The following is a 23,787-nucleotide window of genomic DNA, read 5'->3' on the forward strand; positions in this document are numbered from 1 at the left end:
CTCCCAAGCTGCAGTTTCTTTTTATGAGATTCCATCAGATTTCTTTTCTACCTTCTCCCCCCAGAATGGGAACCTCCCTGAGGACAGCATTGCCATTTTATATTTATCTGTAAGATTTTAAAAAATTGTAAATTATGTTAAATTTTCTATTGTGAGTGTGAGGGGAGGGAGAAACTATGGTTCTCTCCAAAATTGATTAACAACTTATTGTTTCTTTGACTTGAAAAAAATTTCAAGGACAAATAGTTGTGGTGGATGGTCCTCTTAAGCCTTTTATACTTCTGTAAAGTGAGTCCCTTTATCCATGGGATTCATGGGTATTCATTTTAACTTAGCCTCTCCTTACCTTCCCTTTCTTGCATTGTTGAAGGATTCTTACTGACCAAGAGATAGATATATATAAGCTGCTTAGTGTAGTAGTTTCTACACCTTAAGAGTTAAGAAGACCTGAGTTTAAGGCCCAGCTCTTGACATTCTTGGCTTTGTCACCCCAGCAAATAATCCAACTTCTCAGTGCCTCAGGCATCTCTTTTAAGAATTTAAGAATATTGGGCTGTTAGGTGGCACAGTGGATAGAGCACCAGCCCTAAAGTCAGGAAGATCTGAGTTCAAATGAAATTAAGACTATTTAGTGTTTACAAGAATTGCATATTTTTAACATATATTGGATTACTTGTCTGGGGAAAGGGAATGGGCGGAAGGGAGGGAGAAAAATTTGGAACACAAGGTTTTGCAAGGATGAATATTGAAAACTTACCTTTGCATGTATTTTGAAGATAAAAAGTTATTATTTTTTAAAACAGTAAAAAACAAAAAAGAATCTAAGAATATTTAGTTGCAAATCTAATCCACCCTCTCATCTCCTTTCCCCCAGTGCTTTAGAATGAAGCAGTCATTCATCTACTTATTTTAATATTTAAAGATTTAAAAAATTATTTAAAGATAGTTAATACTTATTTAAGATATTTCATCATCTTATTTAGGGACTATTGTGTTTCTAACTTCTTCCTTAGCTTTTTGGTTCCCTTCATATTAGCAATCATCTTTATCAGGGGACACAGAAATGAGACCAGTAGATCAATCACTGGATACAGTTGTGGAGCTAGTTATATAAGTGCTTGATATTATCTGGATCATGCCTTCCTGGATAAGGGAAATCAGTGGAGTAATAGCAAAGTTAGATTTGGGATAAGTAGAGAAATGTAACTTCTCTGTAGCATGATGATAGAATAGGAATTGAAAATTCTGTAAATTAGATTTTCAGAGGATTTAGAAACCATCCAGTCCAAGTCTCATTTTTACAGATTGAAGAAATCAGTCTGTCAGCATTTATTAATTCCTACTATATGTCAAGGAGTGTGCTAATTGCTGGAGATAGACAACAAATGAAATAAAGGATTCTCTTGTATCTTTTTTTTCAGGGAGGCGGGTACAAATAAAACTACACATCTAATATACACAAAGTAAATTTAAGGGACCTCATGCCTCTTAAATTGATCTTGACAGAAGAGGTTTTTTTACATTTAAAAATTCTTATTTTTTTATTAAATTAAAGCTTTTTATTTTCAAAACATATGCCTGGATAATTTTTCAACATTAACCCTTGCAAAAACCTTGTGTTCCAATTTTCCCTTCCCCACCCCTACCCCATGGCAAGTAATCCAATATATGTTAAACATGGTGGAAATAGATGTTAATTGATAGAGGAGTTTAACAAAAGAATGATTCCAAGCTGTCTCGCTCTCTTTTTTTTAATTCATTCTTGCAAAACCTTGTGTTCCAAATTTTTTTCTCCCTAGATGGCAAGTAATCCAGTATAAGTTAAACATGTGCAATTCTTCTATACATATTTGTACAATTATATTGCACTCAGAAAAATTAGACCAAAAAAGGAAAATTAGAAAGAAAGCACAATGGAAGCAAACAGCAACAAAAGAGTGAAAATGCTATGTTGTGATTCACACTCAATTCCCATAGTGCTCTCTCTGGGTACAGATGGCTCTCTCCATCACCTTGGAATTGGCCTGAATTATCTTATTGTTGAAAAGAGTGGAAAAAGGTGACAGATCCTTTGGGTGGGAACCTGCAGTATATATAAGGAATCAGGTCTCTGAATGCCAAATAATCGCTGTGGTCCTTGAATCCTTAAGAGGCCACTGACTGCTTGTCTTTGTGTTTTGGGAATATGACTGGTTTGATGGATTGGAGAGGGCAGAGAAGTAAGGCCCAACCGAAAAGGGCTGGAGAGAGATGTTCTCCCCAAAGTTAAGCAGGGTATGTTGGAGCTTAGATTTTTGGACTCTAAACTTGCTGGTCATTTTAATTACAGTTTGGACTTTTACAGGTGATGTGGGAGGAGGAGTCACTGACTCCCTTCCCCCACCTAAGCTGTCACTAAATTCTATTAATGGAAAATATATTAATGGTTGACTCTGCTTTTTCTTTGTTGCAAGGCAGTTGGAGTTTAGTGACTTGTCCAGGATCACACAGCTACTAACTGTCAAGTTTCTTAGCTACTGTCAAGTGTCTGAGGTCACATTTGAACTCTGGTCCGCTGACTCCACAGTGGTGTTCTAACTCTAAATGCATACATAGCTGGCCCCATTGGTTGACTCTTCATATGATTCAGCTTGTTTTTAGTAATACTTATTACATTTGTCTTCCTTAACTGAAAATATTTCTTTTGACACTCACTTTTTTTCTTCATAAGTGGCATACAGGTGAATCTTCTCATTTTGAAAAATGACTCAGTTATGAGGAGGGGGGGGGTAGTTACTAAAAGCTAAATAGATCTAAATCATTTGCTTGAAAGAAACAATTGACATTTTTTCAACAAAAGTGTTCTTGTCTGACATCTTGATACAATTATGCCTTGTAAAAAGTTTCATTTTTAGAAGGCCATTTTAAAAGCATTGATTCATTTTGATAGTTTTTCAGATTATTTTTACAGCTACATCTGAAAACCAAATTTGCTTCAAATGGTTTTGATACAAAAGTGTAGATGTACACTAGTCTTGAGTTGGGAGTGAATGTGGGGATGCTGAGAGTCAAGGAGCTCTATTCCATGTGCCTTTGGGCATCTGGTGAGACCTATAGACTCAGAATATTATTTTTCATTAAATAAACTAAAATACATGGGATTACAAAAGAAATCATAAATTTATCTGATTTGGACATTGAGTATTGCAGATGTGGTAGAGAATGTATTGTCTATTAGAACTATAGAGCATCTCAAATAGTTAATCCAATGCATTGGAGAGGTTGCATGATTTTGTGGAAAGAGAATCTTGATTTTGGGATTAGAAGGCCTGGATTCAACTGTTATATAGACCTTTCTTCATGACCTCAGGCAAATTATAATTTCTTATCTTTGAGCTAAATCTTGCTCACCACCTGGGTGGGCGGGTTGTATCAGAGAAGCTCTTTTCTGAACTTCCCTTATTGCTGTCCAGGGCACCCACTGTACTGACTCCACACTTAACCTCATTCATTTCTCCTTTCCCCCACATTTCAAATCTTTTGCTATGTTTTGTCAGTTTTACTTCCATATCTCTCTCTCAGCCCATTTCTCTGACTCTGTCCACACTCTATTAAGGTAGCCTCATAATTGCTTTCCATGTATGACCCTTTCCTCCATGCCCATTCTCCTTGCCCAGTGATCCCCAAAGGATCTCTTATCTGTAGGATCAAATTCAAGTCCCTCTATCATTATTATCATTTTTTAAGTTAAAGCTTTTTTTTTTTTTTTGGATCTGAGGCAGTTGGTTAAGTGACTTGCCCAAGGTCACTTAGGAAAACTTTATTTTCAAAACATGCAATTTTTCATCATTAACCCTTGCAAAACCTTCTCTTCCAATTTCCCCCTCCTTCCCTCACCCCCTCCCCTAGATGACAAATAATCCAATATATGCATACATATTTATACAATTGTCTTGCTGCACAAGAAAAATCAAATCAAACAGGAAAAAAAAAAGAGAAAGAAAATAAAATGCAGGCAAACAACAACAAAAAGAGTGAAAATGCTATGTCGTGAATCACACTCAGTTTCCATAGTTCTCTCTTTGGGTATAAAGATGCCATGAAGATGGCTCTCTTCATCTCAAGATCATTGGAACTGATCTGAATCATCTCATTATTAGCCACATGCATCAGAATTGATCATCCTATAATCCTTTTGTTGCTGGGTAGTGTTCTCTTGGTTCTGTTCACTTCACTTAGCATCAGTTCATGTGAGTCTCTCCAGGCCTCTCTAAAATCATCCTGCTGATTGTTTCTTATGGAACAGTAATATAGCATTCATATACTATAATTAATTTATTCAGTCATTCCTCACCTGATGGGCATCCACTCAATTTCCAATTTCATGCCACTACAAAAAGGGCTGCCACAAACATTTTTGCACATATGGGTCCCTTTCCCTCCTTTAAGATCTCTTTGGGACGTAGACCCAGCAGAATCACTGCTGATCAAAGGGTAGTCATAGTTTGATAACTCTTTGTTAAGTCTATTATTAAGTCTCCAATCTGCTTCCAGCCTTCTTTCCAGTGTTCTAATTCATTATTCCTCTTTACTCTGTAGTCCTTCTAAACTTAATTGGTTGCCTAGATGTTCATCACACATAATATTCTTTTTCTTGTCTTTGTGTGCATATCTGGAATAAAAATCTTCTATAAAAGATACCCTTCCTGCCCCCACCCCAATATCCCCAATGACACAGGGAATAGTTGCAAGTACTTCCTTTCACTTAAATTAGAATGGAAACTCTTTGAGAGGCAGACTCTTTTCACCCTTGACTTTGTATCTCCAGCACCTACTTGGGGTTAGAAACATAGGACTTATATATGCTTGTTGATTGGCTGATAAGTTTTTTTAAAAATCAATTTCCTCATTAATAAAATTACAGTCTCCAGAGTTTTCATTTATAAAATAATGATCTCCAAGTTACTTTCCACTTCATAAAATATATGTATTCCGTGGGTTTCTTGGGACAAACAATTAAATTGCTTTTAAATAAAGGTATTAAAATGAACTCATTCTGAATTTTTAAATTTAGAAATGAATCAAAAACAATTGGGAGTTTATTTAGGAAATGATGTTGGAAGGAAAAGAAAAATCAAATTTGGGGCCATCTAAAAACATTGGACTCTCTCATCTATCAGTAATGGAAGAAATGTCAAAGCTGAGATGAGCTCCCTTCAGGCAGGGTCTTTAGAGATCTAAGAAGAGAGGATTCCAGTAGCAGCAATATTTATAATTGTGCCCCTTAACGCCACTGCCAAGTCCTTCCAAGTGTTTCTTTTACCTAGCAGTTGATGATATTAAATAGCTTATAAAAGGTATGACTCCACCCAATACATTTTTACTATCTTCCACATTTCAGTTGATTGTCAGAAGCCATACATCTTTTCTAGAGATATGAGATAGATTAAGACTGGTTGATCTAGATTGGACAACAGTTTTAGACTCCAGGGAATCTCAAACCTTCCCATACTTGGAGGCTGTCAAGCCTAATAGATTCACTAAGCAAGTTTGAGAGGCCTAGAGCTGGAAAGACACCCAAATTATACTACTTTTAGCTCCCAATTTTAAGCCTCAGTGAAAATTGTTCCCTTAGTCATACAGTAAATGAGGCATTTGCAGTTGACTATAGTTCTAAAAATTTCAACTCTTGTCCACCTTTATATCTCTTCCTACAAATCTTAGAAGTCATTTAGAATGTAGATACTCCAAAAGCATCTCATACAAAGATAATTGAAGTCAGAAATTTCCAATCTGTGGATTGAGAGGTAGCTAGATAGCACTATGGATAGAGCACCAGCCCTAAAATCAGGAGGACCTGAGTTCAAATCTGGCCTCAGAAACTTAATATTTCCTAGCTGTTTGACCCTGGGCTAGTCACTTAACCCCAGTTGCCTTAGCACAAAACTAAACCAACATACCCACAGAATAAGCAAGGAAAAAACCTATGGTACTAAACTGAGATGATGGCATTTTCCATCTGTTTTTATGAAAGTTTCAAATAGGTCACCCAGGATAATAAACATCTTCTATAACCTGAATTAATAAGATGCTGAATATCTTTCAGATGTAGATCATATTGTTATTCAAGACTTAACTTTTTTTGTCATCATGTATTCTTGATTTTTTTTTCCAGTTACCAAATAGAACCATTAGATGAGGGTCCTTGTGAACCTTAGTGGTAAAAACAAAGAGGTGATGGTGAAGGGTGGGCTGTCTTTTCATTGAGAATTGCTGTTTATTATCTTTTGGGCAAATTTTAATTTCATGCTTTCCTCCTTTTAGTTCCATGGGACTTCATTTGGGTACCCTGACCTCAGTGTCCTCATATGGTACCTTGGGTTCACTCAGATAGAAACTATCAGATTTACCTTAGATATTCAGATTCTGACTAGAAAAGGAGGCGTAAGATGTGGGAAAGGGGACCTTTTAATGGTTTCGTAACCATTAGCTAGAAAAAGATGATAGGTCATTTCTCTTTTTGTGATAAGTGCATAGAGACCTGGCTTTAAAACATAAACCCACCAAAAAAAGGTGCATTTTTATGTAACTTGACAAAATTCATGAGGGATTAATAGAAAGGGAAATCGTTCATCATTCAAGATAGTTTATATACTTTAAAGATATCTGGAAATCAGTCTACCAAAGTACAATTATTACACACACATATAATATATATAAAACAATAAGATGCTCCTTAAAGCATAAAGCTTTAAATTTAACTAGAGAGTAATATTCGGTGTTAATGACTGGGATAATTGACATTGTCAAAAATGACAACACTTCTTAATCTATAGGTATAGTTAATATGCAAGTCATATTACCAAGTAGACACTTTGCAGAGACATAAAGTAATAGAACAAAAGATAGACTATCAAGGGAAATGAAGAAGAAAGGAAACCTCACTACCTCTGAAGCTCTAACAGTATCATAAAACAGTAATCAGCAAACTACAACCACTTTAAAAAATAAAAAAGTAGATCAAGTGGAACATCTTAAGATAAGGTAGAATCTAATAACCTAAAGCTTGAAATTCTTTAGACTCCAATCAAAAGAAAGTTGCTCAGGATGTCCTTGACCATGTGTGCTTGTAAGTAGTTGGTTATGCTTTTTCTTCCCCTACTTTTGCTTTAGATTTAGAGTGTAACATGATACTTCCTTGGGGGCCTGGTCCAGAGTGGACCCTCAGAGTCTTAAGCCTCTGTTTCTGGAATTCCTTTCCTCCAACACTGCTCTCTTCCACACTTTGTTCAGAGTCAGGATCGTGTTCTTTACCTTAGAAATCTAGTTCTGAAAGTCTGGGCTTTTTAAATCATAAATAGGGTAAAGGTAGGGACTGTGACTACGATTTCATTACTAAAGAGAACTAGATGATTAGCTGCCTGCTCCCCTTGTAGATTGGGATCTTTTTAGCACTTTAAGAGAAAGTTACTTTGAGCAACTGAGAACGTGACTTTGCCCAGGGTTACAGGGCCAGGCTGGTAACCAGGCTGGTGGGACAGCTTTTCCACAGGAATACTGAGGTATGGAGCAGTATAAAGAAGGCTGGGTTGAGAAGCCAGAGTCCTATAATGGTGAGGCCATTTTTTTCCTCTGCTGCCTTGGGAAGATCACCTGGTCTCACTAAATTTTGTTCTCTTCTCTAAAAAGGAAGGATTGGATTGGTTCACTTTTAAAGTGCCTTCTAACTAACCCTGACCAGCTGTTCTGTCAGTCAACACACATTTGAGGTAGCAGAGTATTAAAGTGGAAAGAGCACTGCTTTTGGAATCAGGATTTAGGTTCAGATCCTCCTTTTGACATTTGTGTGTGTGTTCTTTAGCAAGTCAATTAATCTCCCTGGGCCTCAGATTGTTCATTTGTAAAATATGAGGTTGGGCTAACTGTTCTCCTTGTACAAGGCACTGGGATTAGGACAAAAAATTCTTGGAGAAGTTGTATTCTACAAGTTGTATTCTGAGCCTCTGAAATCTGGCATGAGGTACAGGTTAGGTCCCAAGCCCTTGATTATCCACTTGCCTTAAAGGTTGTACCAGTTACACTTTTCAGCTTTTGTTTTCCCAAAGGGATGTCCTGCAAGTGACTACCTGTCATTTCTTGAAGATTTCCATAAATCTTAAGCAACTCTCTCATCCGCAGTCCAATAGCGTTAATGAAGTTATTCTCCTTTTTTCCTTCCCTGGTGCCATCCATACCATTCCCTCAGCACAACCTCCCCAGTCTGGCTGAGACAGCTATAGGTTTTATATTTGAGGGATTCTTTCTGCCTAGAATCTGCAGTGCAGGTGCTTGTTATTTCTTCCTGTCTAATTCATAAAGTATTTTTTTTCCAATATTATTTTGCTTTTCCAGTTATATGTAAAGGTAGCTATCAAGTTTCATTTTTGTAAGATTTTGAATTCCAAATTTTATTTTTTCCCTTCTTCCCTTATTATTCCCCTTCCCAAGACAGCATGCAATAATCTAAGAGGCTACACATGTACAACTTATTTTCATATTAGTCATGTTGTGAAAGAAAAAGCAGAACAAAAAGGAAAAACCATAAGAAAAAGAAAATAAGTATTTTTTATGAAAATCTATCTGTTACAAGTTTTGATTTGGCTTTGCTTGTTTTCCAACTGGTATATTGTTTGCATTTTCCATTACATTCAGTCCTGCCTCCTTGAGCCATCCCTTATATAACAAAGAAGTAGGGGGGAAACCCAGCCAATTATCCATTAAGTTGAGATTACACTTAACTCTTCTACATTATGATTTTTCTTTGTCTTGGATTCAATATATCTTGGGGGTCGGTATAAGAAATTAAATGGGAATTTTTTGGGAGATTTGCAGAATCCACAGATGACACAGAAAAAGTTTAGAAACTCAAATGCATAAGATTTTTGTGTATTATTTTGCCTATTATTGTACATTGCTGGTATAAGCAAGCCAAAATGGGATTAAAAGGTATTAAAAACCTTTGAAAGAAAAAGCGGGAAAAATGAGTTTCTATGTGGATTTTTCAGATTATAGGGACAAGATGCCCAAACCTCTCTCTGCCCCCAATGTGGACGAGATAGCTATTTCTTACTGCATGGGACTAGTCCTTTACAACATGTGTTTGCATGATCCATGAAGATGTATTTGCTTTCATGTATGCTTAATTCTCCCAGGATATGTAAAGCCTGACCTTTGGTGTGGATTTCTTGAAGCTTACCCAGCTACTTTCCTGCCTTTTCCCAGCTCCCACTCCTTGGTGAGGACGTTTCCTGCCTACTCTCACACCTTGTGGCACGTTCTATATTATAGGTATTGGGGGGGTGTCATATCACCTCCTTGCCTAGAAACATCATGAGGGCAGGTCCCTTGTTTTAGCTAAACTTTTTTCTCTTTTCACTGTACTTCAAAGAGGGTCGGTCATCCATGTGATTCTTTTATCCATTTGGAGTCTACTAATAACTTGCTGATTTTTGAACGCCTACTTTGGGGGATTGGAGGCTTGTATCCATGAGGATGAGATCCCATTATTCGTGTCTAAAAAAACTATAAAGTGTTTCAGATCTGGCATCCTTGCACGACCTCTTGTAGTATTAGACTTAAGACTCTTGGAGAAAATTTAATATTGGCTATAGGATGGGTAGGAGGGATGCCACAAATTTTGGAATCCAAAATGTGTTCATTTTTGAGAGCTTTTATTTTTTAATCTTCATTTTCTGAATATAATACAGTTATTTCTGTTCGGAGGGGTGTTCCTTTTAACAAAGTTAATAAACTAAGGGCAAATGGCTTATCAGGGTTACTAAGCAGCACAGTATGCTATGCTCCACATCAGCAAGAAAGAAGGAAGAACTTTTCCTCTCTTTGGGAATAAGTTCTGTCATTATGACTAAAACTTTTCAGTTGTATTTGTTTGCATTTATGTTTGTTGCTTGTATGGATTTCTTGGTTCTACTGCCTTTGAATTAAGTTCCTATGTCTTCCTGGGCTTCTCTGTATTGATTAATTTCTTGTTTCTTTACAGCGAATAATACTCCATCACAACATCTTATATTCATGTCTGTGGATGGAATTGACTTTGTTTCTAGATTTTTGTTTCTGCAAGAAATGCTGTGATGACTATTTTAGTGTCTCTGACTTGGAAGGTTTTCTAATCACAGTTGTCCTTCACACTGGCCCTAAGGAGTATACATACATACATAGCAGGTATTATCCTCCCCATTTAATAGATGAAGAGACTCTCAGAACGGTTATATGACTTGGCAGCTCATTAAGCAAGTTAGATTTCTAGGCAAGGCTCCAACTTGGGCTTGTCTAGCCCTTGGGCTACTGCTCATCATTTCTTTCAAGGGTCCAGGGGAATATAATATCCAGGAGAATACAACCCAGGTAAAACAGTATAATAGATTGCACCATTTTAACAGGTACCGATTTGTTGTTCTCACTAGACAATTTTTTTTTTTTAAACTGGCATTTCAAATCACTTGGTTTTGTGGTCCTTGATATGATTTATGTTAAACGTAATAGAATTCCTTCTTCATGTAACCTTTCCTCCTTTCTAGGGCTTATTGCTGTTGGCTGTGTTGATTCATGAACTTGATTTTGAAAATCACAGTATTCTAAATTTGCAATGAATCATACTAGGTGATTCCTTTTTAAAAAATAAAAAATCGTGTATTTCTTTGGATGCAATTTATATATTTTTTTCTGTGTAAATTACAATTAGCCAAATTTCTTGTCAAAGGAAGTTTGCTTAATTTGCTGGTGGGAGCAACCAAAGTGGGGATTAAAAACATACTGTGGAATGTTTTCTTGATTTCATTATTTATTTATTTATTTTTAACACCAACCAAATTCTTTTATTTAAAAATTTTTTTTTTTTTATTTTGCTGAGGCAGTTAATTGTCTTGCCCAGGGTCACACAGCTAGAAAGTATTAAGTGTCTGAGGTTGGATTTGAACTCAGGTCCTCCTGACTTCCAAGTCCGGTGCTCTATCCACTGTCCAATCTAGCTGCCCTACCAACCAAATTCTTAATAATTCTTCCAGCCCCATAACACTTCAGGTATCAAAAGAATTCACTTAAGTAAAACCAAGTTATCACTTTGGATAGTCTTGAAAATGTACAGATTTGGAAACCTTTAGAGCTGATTAGGCCTCTGAAATCACAATTCTTTCTTAGATGGATTCCAGTTCTGAAGTCTTTTTTCAGTCTTTTTTTTTTTTTTTTTAAATTTCCTTCCTGTAAATTGTTCTCCTGTTTTTGCTCTGCATCGGGAGCAGATAGTAAGTTTTCCAGTTTCTCTGAATTCCCCATGTTTTTCATTTCTTAGTGCACCCTAATATTGTCCAGTTTGTTCAGCCATTCCTCAATGAACCTCCTTTTTTTTAGGACTTTACTCGGATAAAAAGTGCAGCTATTGATATTTATATATGTGGGATCTTCTGTTATTGATCTCCTTAATAGATGCGGGGGTGAGGATAGTTAGGATTGTGGGAAGAAATTTTCCTGGTACTGATACTGCTGGGATCAAAGGAGATAGAAAGTTTTAGTAACTTTTTAAAGTACAATTCCAAATTGTTTTTCAGAATGGTTGGTGGTCTGTTAATGATTTTGAATCAATGCCTCCTTGTCCTCTTGGCAAATCTGGTGGTATAAGCATTCAAAAGCTGTTAGGAAAAATCATCAGAGTATTTGGATATTGTTCTTACTTATAAATGAATGACTTAACTTCATAGCGATGTTCACTTCTTAGCTTGCCGAATGTGATTTTTGATTCCTTCATGACTTTTCCTTAGAAAAAACATACAGAAGGATTCTTAGAACCATTGATCTTAGATCAATGTGGACTTTAGCCAGTGAGTCTCATTAGATAACCAGGGCCCACTGACATTTCCCAGAAACACAAAAGTGACATTTTGTCTAACAGATTTGTATTTAGTGGTATCAATGTATTTTCCTGAAAATGTAACTATTTTTACTTTGTATTAGAGATCTTAAAATTTGTTGTCTGCACTTGGGGACTGTATTGCTCGCCTTAATTTATTGTTTCTTACTTTGCTTGCCATCTAGTGGCAGGAAATGGGAACTACTTAAGCTTTCATCTAAAGCAGGGGTGGGGAATGTCTGGCCAGGCCCATATAAGGCTCTTTAAATCATTTGATCTGGCCCTGCCAAGGCAACTGTAGGAGACAACAGCCTCCCACTATTTAAGTTCTTTAAGTTGATAATTTTGTGTGCCCCATAATTGGTGTTGTAAATATCCAAATGACCCTTGATTCCCCTTTCCTGATAAAAAGGAAAAGAATTTATAATTTATACATGGGAAGTGATAGATGCATTCTGGCAGATTTCAGTCTCTAAGGAGTCAAGAAACTAATAAGGTAGCCAAAAAGACCTTTATTTGTGTGCAGTGACAGATTTTAGGTTTGAAAATTGAGTTATCTTGCAGCTAGCTTGTTAGTATTGATAATAAGCAGTGAAATAACTTTTTGAAAGAAACATGAGAAAATGAAGTGCTAAGCATATGGTTTGCATATTTTGGGTTTTTTTTCTGTTAAGATTTTTTTCTTAAAAAAAAACCAAAACAAACTTCTCATTTGGAAAAGAGCATAGGACCTGGGACTTATATTTACAGTTGTATTTCCACTCTATATTCTGTTGACATATTACTGCCAAAGTTATTTTTAATGGCAGAGCAGAGTTTGGGAATCAAGTGCCACCACCATTGACAGTTTTTTAAACAATACAGTTTCACTGGGCTATGTAACTAGATGCTTAATTTTTTAGTTAATGATTTGAGGAAATAGTTCTTTTGTTTGAAAAGTAGAAAATGTGTGCAGAATGTGTACTTTCTGCCTTTAAAAAATTGTTCTATTTAACCTTTTCATTGATCATCTAAAACATGTGGTTAGTTGAAAAGACCTTACATTGTAAATTTTCACCTATGTGAACATATATATATTTTTTAATACAAAACTGCTGTATATAAATTTGTCTTGTTTTCGTGATCTATTTTTACTGTGTCTTTATATGGATTTGTTGCTGTCATTTTGTATATATGCTTTTGATTGTATTTTTCTTTTACTTTGCATCATTTCATGATCTCTTTCAGAGTATCTGTATTATTAGGATTAGTAGCATTATTAGTATTATTATTATAGTAGTATTTCTTGATCAAAGGATATACACAGTTTTCTAGCCCTTGGGCATAGTTCTAAATTGCTCTCCAGAATGATTGGATCAAATCACAACTTCACCAACAATGCATTAGTATCCCAATTTTCCCATATCCCCTCCACAATTTATCATTCCCTTTTTCTATTATATTAACCAACCTGACAGGTATGAGATGGTAGCTCAGAGTTGATTTAATTTGCATTTTTCTAATCAATAATGATTTAGAGCATATTTTCATATGCTTAGATACCTTTGATTTCTTCCTATCAATGACCTAGTCTTAACTAGGTCTCAAAGGATTTGACCATTTCTGAAAATCTACATTTCCAAACAGATTAGATTTTTCAATAACTCCCAAGGTTATCTTAATAGCATATTTGGCTTTGTTCCATCCCTTTCAGTATTGAATTTTTATCTCTAGGTATTTGAATTTTTATGGATATTGTTCTAGTTCAAGGGGTTTTAGTGGAGTTTTTTTTTTTTTTTTTTTTTTTTTTAGAAATTTTGGATGTTTTCATGTGGTTTTATAAAATTTTGTATTTTTTCAAGAGCATGCTGTTATTTCATTTTAAAATATAATACTTTTTTCCTTTATGGTATCTTCTCATTGTAGTAAATAAAAGCAGTTTGGTATTTCTGTTTTAGAGACAAATTTCTGCCAAGTTTGCTGAAAAATTTACAGACACTGACTGATGTTATTTAATTTGCTTATGCATCTCCAAATAGATCTAATTGTCTATTTGTAATGAATATGGAATTGCTTTTTAAAAAAAAATACTTGGTGACTGTTTTGTACCACTATAAATTATCTTATTATTCCTCCCCCTCCCAAAGACCCTTTCAAATAGAGAGCTCTGAGGCAATTGGAGTTAAGTGACTTGCCCAGGGTCATACAGCTAGGAAGTGTTAAGTGTCTGAGGTCATATTTGAACTCAAGTCCTCCTGACTTCAGGGCTGGTGCTTTTCTACTGTGCCACCTAGCTGCCCCTAAAGCTGTTTTTTGAGACCAAAAGGAGAAAAAGGAAAAAGCAAGCATAAGTGTTGTTTGTTACATTGAAAAACTCTGGAAATATGTCCAGTGCACACCATTTGTGGACTTCTCTGCCTTTCCTAAGGAATGTGATGGGAGATATGTCTTCTTCTGAGCCATACTTATTTATTCTTTATAGCTTTACAACTTTCACATAAAATAAGTCTTTATGGAAGTCTTTCATTTTTTTCCATTCTCATAATTAACCTCTCCTCTCCTTCCCAGAAAGCTATCCCACATAATAAACATTTTTTAAAGACTAAAAGAAAGATGGGAAAAATGAGTAACTAATCAATACAATGAAAGAGTCAAAAAAAAAAAAAAGTGTGGGAAATCAATTCTTGTCTGCCAAAGGGTGGAGTTGAGAGCATCTTCTCACATCTCTTATTTGGAACCAAGCTTGCTCTTTATAATTTTTCATATTTGTGTGTGTCTCTGTCACAGTTGTTGTCATTGTGTATATTGTTTTCTTAGCTCTGCATCAGTTCATAGCTCTTTCCATGTTTCTCTATGTTCATCACACACCATTTCTTTTCAGTAATTGTGTCATAATTTGTTTAATCTTCCATCTACTTTTTTCAATTGTTTGCTTTCACAAAAGTGCTACTACAAATGTTTTGTTGTAGGTGGGTAAATGGGGTATTTAAGCTCCAGACACATTCAAGAGTTTTCCTATATTTGCTTTCTTATATTGATTTTGGTGACCTTCTGAAGGCAGCATCATGTAACAGAAAGAACCCTAGTCTTGGGATTACCTCTAAGGTCTGAAAGTTGTGCTGCTATAGTTTTTGTTATACTGTTTACTTACATACTCTGACAGAAATAAGGCTAATGAGAAGAGATGCACTTTAACAATGCTGAAACTTTAATTAGTATAAAATTTGACATTTCCAATTTTCCTGTTAATTTAGAAATGGTGGAATCAATGAAGAAAGTAGCAGGAATGGATGTGGAGTTGACAGTTGAAGAAAGAAACCTACTGTCAGTTGCATATAAAAATGTGATTGGAGCCAGAAGAGCGTCCTGGCGGATAATCAGCAGCATTGAACAGAAAGAAGAAAACAAGGGAGGTGAAGAAAAGCTAAAAATGATTCGGGAATATCGGCAAATGGTGAGAAATTCCCTGCTTTGTTTTAGATTCTTTTTCTCATTTTCCTGATTTAGAAGATGGGGGTAGGAAGGACATGGTTCACTGCTAATGATTGGATTGCCAGAGTATGGACTTGATTAGAATAGGGTGTGCTGTTTTAGGAATGATAATCTGGTGGTGGCCTGTGATACCAACTGATTGAAAGGGGAAGTCAAACTGGATGGAGTTTTACAATAAGATAGACATGATATGATGAAGATCCAGACTGGGGGCAATAAACCAAAATTTATCTTAATGTTATTTGGTTTTTTTCAAATGGAATTTTAAAAAAAAACAACCCTGGTTAGGGGCAGCTAGATGGTGCAGTAGTTAGAGCACCAGCCCTGAAGTCAGGAGGACCTGAGTTCAAATCTGGTCTCAAATCACACTTTCTAGCTATGTGATCCTGGGCAAATGACTTAACCCCAATTGCCTCAGCAAAAAAACAGAAACAAAATAAAACAAAAAAAAATCTGGTCATGTTTTAGTAGAAATAATATATAAAACATAAAGATCCAACTCAGTGATAAATAACTTTCAGGAATTGAACTGACTTAACAAGTTTTCCAAGGCCCCGTTTTGAATGTTTCTTCGTCTTTGTTCAAACACCATGTTCACATCATCACGAAAGTTTCCTTGTCCCTCTTTTATGATTATCTAGTGTTACTGGTTTTTTTACTTTTAGTAATTCTGAGTCTTGATAGTTTTTAAATTGAGATATGAGATTTTTCATGAAACCATCTATCAGGAACAGTCCCATTATCTATTTTGATTCTTAACCAAATGTAGCAAAAAGGAAAAGATCCTTGACCTTCCTTGACCTTAAGGACTGTCCTTCCTGGAATATTTAATTGGGGGAGCAGGGGAGCAGATTAGAGAAGAATGGGAGAAAGACAATGATGTTATCAGCTTAGCAGCAGGCTCTTATTCCCATAAATTAATGTTTGAGGTGAGTTATTTATCTGTTGTTGAATTTATGAGTCTTAAACCTCCTGTTTAATTTTCCAGGTTGAGACTGAACTAAAATTAATCTGTTGTGACATTCTGGACGTACTGGACAAACACCTCATTCCAGCAGCAAACACTGGCGAGTCCAAGGTTTTCTATTATAAAATGTAGGTTCCTTACTTGTAGGGAAATGTCCGATTAAAAGTTGGCATTCTTCTTAGAACATGACTTCTATCAAGGTTTCATATTTAAGAATGTTCTTGTAACTATGGAAAGATTAAATGGGGAAGTAGCTTTTAAATAAGTGACTTGAACTGTGAACATGCTACCAAGTGATAAATCACTAGATGGGGAATGCTTTTCATACAGTGGATTCTTGTATTTCAGATGACTGGGAGCTGTTGTTGACAAAACAAAAATGTGTCTTGTTAATCTTTTTTATATTTGTCATTTGTTTTAATAGATTCTCTTGTCTGTACAAAAGCATTGCTAATTATTGATTGCATATGTGTCATGGAGAGCCTATCTGGTCACTTAATAGGTCACTCTCCCATCTCTCAGAGTACTTGGGGAATTAGTGATTCACCATTTCTAGGGACAGTTGTCAAGTGAAGAGTCAGTTCTCCAATTTTATGTGATTTTGGAGTAGTTGAGCTCATGGGCTTTTGTTGAATGTTTGGGTGTTATTTAAGCGGGGAGTAGTTAGCAGTAAATGAATTAATGAGTTCTGAAACAAGAAGCTTTTTTACTGTTTGATAATGTAAGCCTGAATGTTGGGGAAATGCACTTAATTGTTATATATATGCAATACCTGCTTGTAGTTTTTATGTCATGTACAGAACTTAAGGACAAACTGAAAACAATATCTTTGCTTGTAGTTTGTATATCATGTACAGAACGTAGGGACAAACTGAAAACAATATCTTTAAATCTTTGGGGTTCCCCCCCTCTTCTTCACTTTAGGAAAGGGGACTACCACAGGTATCTGGCTGAATTTGCCACAGGAAATGACAGGAAGGAGGCTGCAGAGAATAGCCTGGTGGCTTATAAAGCTGCTAGTGATATCGCAATGACAGAACTTCCGCCAACGCATCCTATCCGTTTAGGTCTTGCTCTCAACTTTTCCGTATTCTACTATGAAATTCTCAATTCCCCTGACCGTGCCTGCAGGTAAGTCAGTTTTGGAGAAGAAAAGCCTTCACTACTGAAGCATAAATCAACTGTCTCAAGACATTAGGAATTAGTTTTTATTTTTGTTTCATCCTCACTATGATATTTATTCTCTTACATTTCAGGCTGTTGGATCACCTCTATAAAGAGGTCTCTCTTTATACTTAAAAATACATCCCTTCCACACTCCCCTTTTAGATGTGGCTGAAGATCTAAATTATTCCAAATCCAGCATCCTTGGGGATAATAGGCATTTTTATGCTTTAGTATTGAGACAAGTACTGCAATAATAAAATAGCTGTAAATCGTCACATACATTTTGTTTGGAAGTCTAGTATTCACCAATTGGAAACAAAAATAGGAATTGATTTAAGGCCTTATTTTTTGGTAGAAATCACATTAGCCATTTAGGAACTATTTGCTAGTTCAGGGTGCACTTGTTTTAGTTTAGCCAATATAAAACATTCTAAGTGACCAATCAAATTTAGCAAAAATGGAAACAAGACTCTGAGTCTTCATTGACGGGAGGTTGCTGGTGATGAAATAAACTATAGATGTTTCATTTCATATTCTAGTATATTTTCATTCTTTAAGTTGTGATGAGTAACTCACAATAATATATTTTCATAATTGACTTGAATTCTCTCAGCCTCGGCATAGGCTAAGTTCTGTTATGGTGAATTTTAAAGGCAATTTCCCAGTTCTTTGAAATAAGGAGACTGTCCCCAGCATACTGAAACAAATGTAAGCACTTTGTGAAATGTAAGACATTTTTGACTAGGTCAGTCTTCAGAGATTTGAAGTCAAATTTGATTTGCATATTTATTAAAGGGTAAACATCCCATATAGTCTTAGTCTAATGCTTCCCCATTTTGGATGTGTTGACCTTGGGTTATCCTAGACGCTGGCAAATCTTAATGAGTTAGAGGATTTTTGACTATGAGCTTATAAAGGATTTTATGACTTAGCTTCTTCAAAAATCAGCCTAATTCAGAAAGGTTTATCCCAAGAGCCTCCAAACTACAAGAGAATGAACTTCTTTTGAACTCCTGAAGAAGGATATGTAGAACCACACTTTCTGGAGGCTTAATGTTTATTAATCAACTAAATGAGAGGTATATTTGGGAATGTTCTCTGAATTAGCTTTTTTGAGACAGCTCACTTTTGCCCCCTTTTCCTTCTTCTATTATTTGTGATAAAGCTTTTCCCTAAAATAAGCACCATCTGACAGTAGAACAGAAACTAGTGATAGAGAAAAAAAGGCTGGGGAATTAGCAGATTTAGTGATACCTATTTTATGAAATTGGAAAACTGAGTTTGATATTCTTGTATGACACTTAAAAATGTAATCTTAATTTCTTGTAGGTTGGCAAAAGCAGCTTTTGATGATGCAATTGCAGAACTGGATACGCTGAGTGAAGAAAGCTATAAGGACTCGACACTTATCATGCAGTTGTTACGTGATAACCTGACACTATGGACTTCAGATATGCAGGGTGATGGTAAGTAGTTTTTAGTTTTTAAATAAATGAATAAAAATCTATTGTTCTCTTAACACATCTACCCTCTCTCATTGGTAGAAACAAAAGACAACCAACTCCTGCCACATAACACACAGCTCTATTACCCCTTCCCCCCATATGCATAGTTGAGCAAAACAAGTTTCCTCCTTGGCTAGTTTCAAAAACCTTGTCTCAGTCTGTACCTTGAATCTGTCACCCTCCCAGTATTTTAAGGTTAGATGTTTCACTTTTAACGATCAAAATCGATGACTTCTATGTGTGTGGTATTTTGGAGATTTCTTATAAATATTAGGCCACAATCCTAAGCTCCATATATTTTCCATGTAGAAATTTTTAAAAGTATTTTGCCTTTTGAGGGAAAACACTGGAAGGATACTATTTTATTTGGGCTATATTCATCTCTTATTCCAGTTAAAAATTGGGGGACAAGGATAGATTCTTCTAATTCCTGCCAAAAGTTAGTAACAAATTCATTTTTAAATATCCTCTTACACAAACTTTGTTTAACGTGTGTGATTCTGAAAGTCAGAGGTTGGAAAACAAGAGAAGGAACCAGAATTGATCTGCTGCTTTGAAATGAAAGTTTCAGTTGGGGCCAGTGTCATTCCTGAGAGCCCAAATCTGGCTTGGTCTGTCAGTCATATTGTACGTACAACTATGTGGAGCGTCACTGAAATATTCTCCAAGTAGTTTACACTAGTCTGTGATAGATAAAGTGACTTGAGTGGCTTTCAGTGAGAGCCGCAAATGTGAATCATAACCATAGTAGTCCAGAAGGGAAAATGCCAGCCTTGACCAGGCTAGGACCAAGGGCAGCAGCCTCCTGGTGCTGCCTTAACAGCCATGTTTGTTATTAGAGTGTTATCCTCTGCTTACCACCAGAGTAAGAGGATCCTACTCTGGCACATGAAACCCTTTAAGAAAGAGAGCCTGAGCATCAGAATGCTAGGCTGGGGAGGATTGGGAGAGACTTGGAGTTCTAGTTCAATGGCACAGGGCATTTTCCCTTTCTGGGCTGAAGTTTTTTTCCTTGTCAAACGTATAATAGGCTTGATTAAATGATTTTCCACTTGAGTTATCACTAGTAGAACTGGCCAATCAGTGCTTGATTCGGTGTCAAGAAATAGAAAAAATGGAAAGAACTTTAAAGTGGCTCTTAAATCATTAACCCTGATATCCTTGGAATGAGGTACTAATACTGTATCAGAGAAGGGAGCAGCACTGTCACCTGGAGGAAGACAGGACAGAATTTTGAGTCTGTAGGAGCTTCTCGGAGAACTGTGTTGTTGTTCCATGGCTTTACTTGTGTCTGACACTTAGCCCATATAAAGTTTTCATATCAGCAGAGATACTGGTGTGTGGTTGACCATTTCCTTCTCCAGCTTGTTTTACAGATGAGAAAACTGAGGCATATAGGGTTAAGGGACTTGCCCAGAGTCAAGAGTAGTTTTAATAAACGTCTGAGGCCATAGTTGATGATGTTGAGTCTTGATTCTAAGCTCAGTACTCTTAACTGTTGTACAACCCAGTTGCCTAATACTTGGCTAAGTGTTAAGGAACAAGTAGATATTCTCTCTAAGCCTGTTTTTTCATTTATAAAAAGACAGAATTGAACTAGATGGTCTGACTAAATCTTTACTCTTCTGAGACAATCACTTTCCTCCCAGACTGCTGTCTTCCTAGGTAGAGGACATGAACATAGTCTAGAGAAAAGAAGAGAAAATGTTAATGGTTTGCTGGTTTTCTGTGGTGAAGACTCAGTGCATAGGACCTGTGGTGATCTGAATGCTGAGAGAGAGTGGGGAAGACATTTGTGGTGGAGCTGGGTGCACCTGTCAGGCCCTAAAAGGATCTTTGTGCCTCTTTGGTTCATGCTTCTTTGAAGGAAAAGGCTATTCTTTGCCAGCAGCAAAGTTTCTGTTTTGAGTATCAGTTTGATGGAAGTTTTACTTAAAGGAATGCAAACTTAATACTAAATTTAATTAGGCAAATTTGTTAGGATTGGGAACTACTCAGTGTATTTTCCAAAGCCTAATAGAAGTGGCTTGGGTTCTCATGTTCTAATATTACCATGTTTGATTGAGAAGTGCCTGTAAGATCTGAGCAAGAGAACCAAACTCTTCTGACAGACGGCATGATTAACCTCTCCTTGAGAGTACCCTGGCTATCTTTTCTAATATTGAGCTGAGCACAGGGAAGTTTCATCAGAGTTCAACAGGCTTACATATCAGAATCCTGGACTGTTTCCTTTTTCAGATATGTTTCCCTTTGAGCCTTATTTCTGAAATGAGTTCAGGCTGTCATCAGGGAGGAATTAGCCAATTTTGGGTGTTATAGCCAAGCTTGATTTTCATGTGAAAGCTTTGTCGTCATATATTTAATATGAAGGTTAAATAAAATTGAGAGACAGACAGCTTAGCAAGGTTGTGGAAAAGAAAGTGTTTGAACTTCCAGGTTTGATGAAATGTGTGCAGATAGCAGAAAATAAGATACAGTTTAAGAAATAGTTGGAATGATAAGTTTAGATACTGGTTAAGTTGATCCATTCACTAATTGTGCTTAAAGGTAATTTGCATTAATTTGGTTTTGTGAATTAAAACTGGTATTTTTGGCATAGTCTTCACATTTTCATAAAATGTAATTTTATTTTATTTACAGTTAGTGTTGCTTACTGTAGACGGCTTTCTGTTTTCTTTCTCCCTTTGACAGACTTGTGAAAGATGATAAATGAGACTGTTGCCACTCAGTTCTGATGCATTTGCAGGATTCAAGCGATGAAATGCATGTAACTCATGGGTTTGCACATCTCATTGTGTCTTTTAGTTACACTGGGTTTACAAAGTCCGTTCATGTTTTCAAAATTATGGAACATGACATTGAAGTCAGTTTTCTAAACTGTAAAATAGAGGCATATGTCATGTAAATCCATAGCTAGCTATTCCCTCTGTACAATTCCTGGGGAATTGTATTCTGAATCTGGGAAAATCAAGCAGATTTTTTTTAAAGTTCATTTGAGGTCAGTTACTAGTATTACTATTAGCTTTTTACAAATAAGGGAAACTGGGTAAGAGGTTAGATAATCTGGCCAAGTTTATACAAGTCAATAGGAAGACTAAAATTGGCCCTTTTCCTGATTCCCAAGTCCAAATGGTCTTCCACTCTGTCCCACAGCCTTGGGGTTTTTCCACACTAGTAATGTTGCTTTCATATGATTCCTGTTTTCCCCCCTTTCTCCTTGCTATATAGATTCCTAAAGGAAAATCCAACTGTTCTTTCCTAAAAACTACTTTGTAAGTCATTATCCTAGCACAGTGAATTTTTCTGCTTTGAGTTCTCATTTTCTCACTAATCATGCCTGCATATCATCATTTTGGTGCTCATAGGCTGCTTGTGTCTTAGACGTGATTCTAGGGCTAAACATTTCCTTAGTGAATCGTTGCCTGCTACAGCTGTCCACTTTCTGGATGGGTATGGTTTACATGAGGATAGTATCAAGTTATTTGACCTTTGGCCAATCTCACAGTTGCTTATGTGTGAACTAGAGCTTGCTAAGACTTTGAATAATTAACTTTTCTTTTCTTTTCTTTTTTTTGGTGAGGCATTTGGGGTTAAGTGACTTGCCCAGGGTCACACAGCTAGGAAGTGTTAAGTGTCTGAGACCAGATTTGAACTCAGGTCTTCCTGACTTCAGGGCTGGTGCTCTATCTACTGCACCACTTAGCTGCCCTGAATAATTAACTTTTCCAGTCATATTCTGCCAACAGAATAGTAAACTTTTTTTTAAAAATATCATACTTATTGCCAAGTTTAGATGCACATAGATTTTGTCAAGAATTGGGAAATCATCACTTCCTTTTTATTAATAAGTGATTAATTAGGTTCTTGTCTCTACATCTTTTAAATAAATAATATCATCAGGAAATCGCCTTTACTAAAGATTTGTTCTCTGGTTCCTATGCCCCTCCATATCATTCCCCCCACTCCCAAAAAAACAAGCAAACAAACAAATGACTCAGTATCTACCGTGTTTCATATTGACATTTGTTGAGATGCCATTATTCACTATATCCAGGTTTCTGAAGATCTCTTAAAATGCCTCTGTACCCATAGAATTGCAGTATGAATGTCACTTAACCATTCTAGTTGCTATTTTAATATATTATATGAACCATGGATGGAAGGCTCCTTGTGTCTGAACTGCCAAGTCAAGAGATAGCTAATTGATTTCCTTTATTTAGATTTAACTAAGTGGTTTATTAAAAAGAAGAGAAAGAATGTAACTTGCACCCGTTTAGTCATATTCTATGGAAAGTCCAATCTCTCTGGCATGCTTGCTTTTTTGTTATGGCTGACTTATTTAATGCTCATCAGTAGGTAGTTGACCTCCAGTGAGTAGGCTGGCTTTCTCTTGCATGTCTTTAGTGCAGTTAAAACTCCCCAAGCTAATAACTATTTTAAAGAAAACCAGCATGAGAGAACCCGGTCCAAATGCCCTTCTCTAATAACCTCAGTGTTCTGGTTTATTTTTGGCATGCTGTTCCATTTTGGAATGTGAAATTAGGATAGTTTGAGGCTGCCTTGATGAGACACAAAATGTTAATGCCCCATTTCAAAAATAACAAAAATTAGCCACCATAATAAACTTAATTCTCATTTCATGAGTCATTGTTGCAAGGTTGCCTCTGTTTTGAAGCATTACTGAGATTGAGAGGGGGAAATGCCCCTACCTTGATCATAACTACAGCTGATCCCTTTTCTTGATGCTTAAGGTGGGGTGAGGTTATTAGGGAAGAACATTTCGTCCTGAGATAGAA

At 36.2% G+C, this 23,787-nt stretch overlaps 1 protein-coding gene across 2 annotated transcripts in view; it reads left to right on the forward strand.

Moving 5' to 3' along the window:
- YWHAE (tyrosine 3-monooxygenase/tryptophan 5-monooxygenase activation protein epsilon) overlaps positions 1–23,787 on the forward strand; it is a 36,097-nt gene that overhangs the window by 11,066 nt on the left and 1,244 nt on the right. The window contains exons 2-6 of one of the 2 annotated variants that reach the window (XM_051992201.1): positions 15,115–15,314; positions 16,341–16,447; positions 17,244–17,450; positions 18,816–18,952; positions 22,220–22,263. In XM_051992201.1, the coding sequence (XP_051848161.1) occupies positions 15,115–15,314; positions 16,341–16,447; positions 17,244–17,450; positions 18,816–18,952; positions 22,220–22,227 (659 nt within the window). In that variant the 3' untranslated portion in view covers positions 22,228–22,263. The remainder of the gene's footprint in view (positions 1–15,114; positions 15,315–16,340; positions 16,448–17,243; positions 17,451–18,815; positions 18,953–22,219; positions 22,264–23,787) is intronic. The other variant, XM_051992200.1, reaches the window with a different exon arrangement.

The sequence above is a fragment of the Antechinus flavipes genome, chromosome 4 (assembly GCF_016432865.1).
Source record: "Antechinus flavipes isolate AdamAnt ecotype Samford, QLD, Australia chromosome 4, AdamAnt_v2, whole genome shotgun sequence".
NCBI classification, from domain to species: Eukaryota; Metazoa; Chordata; class Mammalia; order Dasyuromorphia; family Dasyuridae; genus Antechinus; species Antechinus flavipes.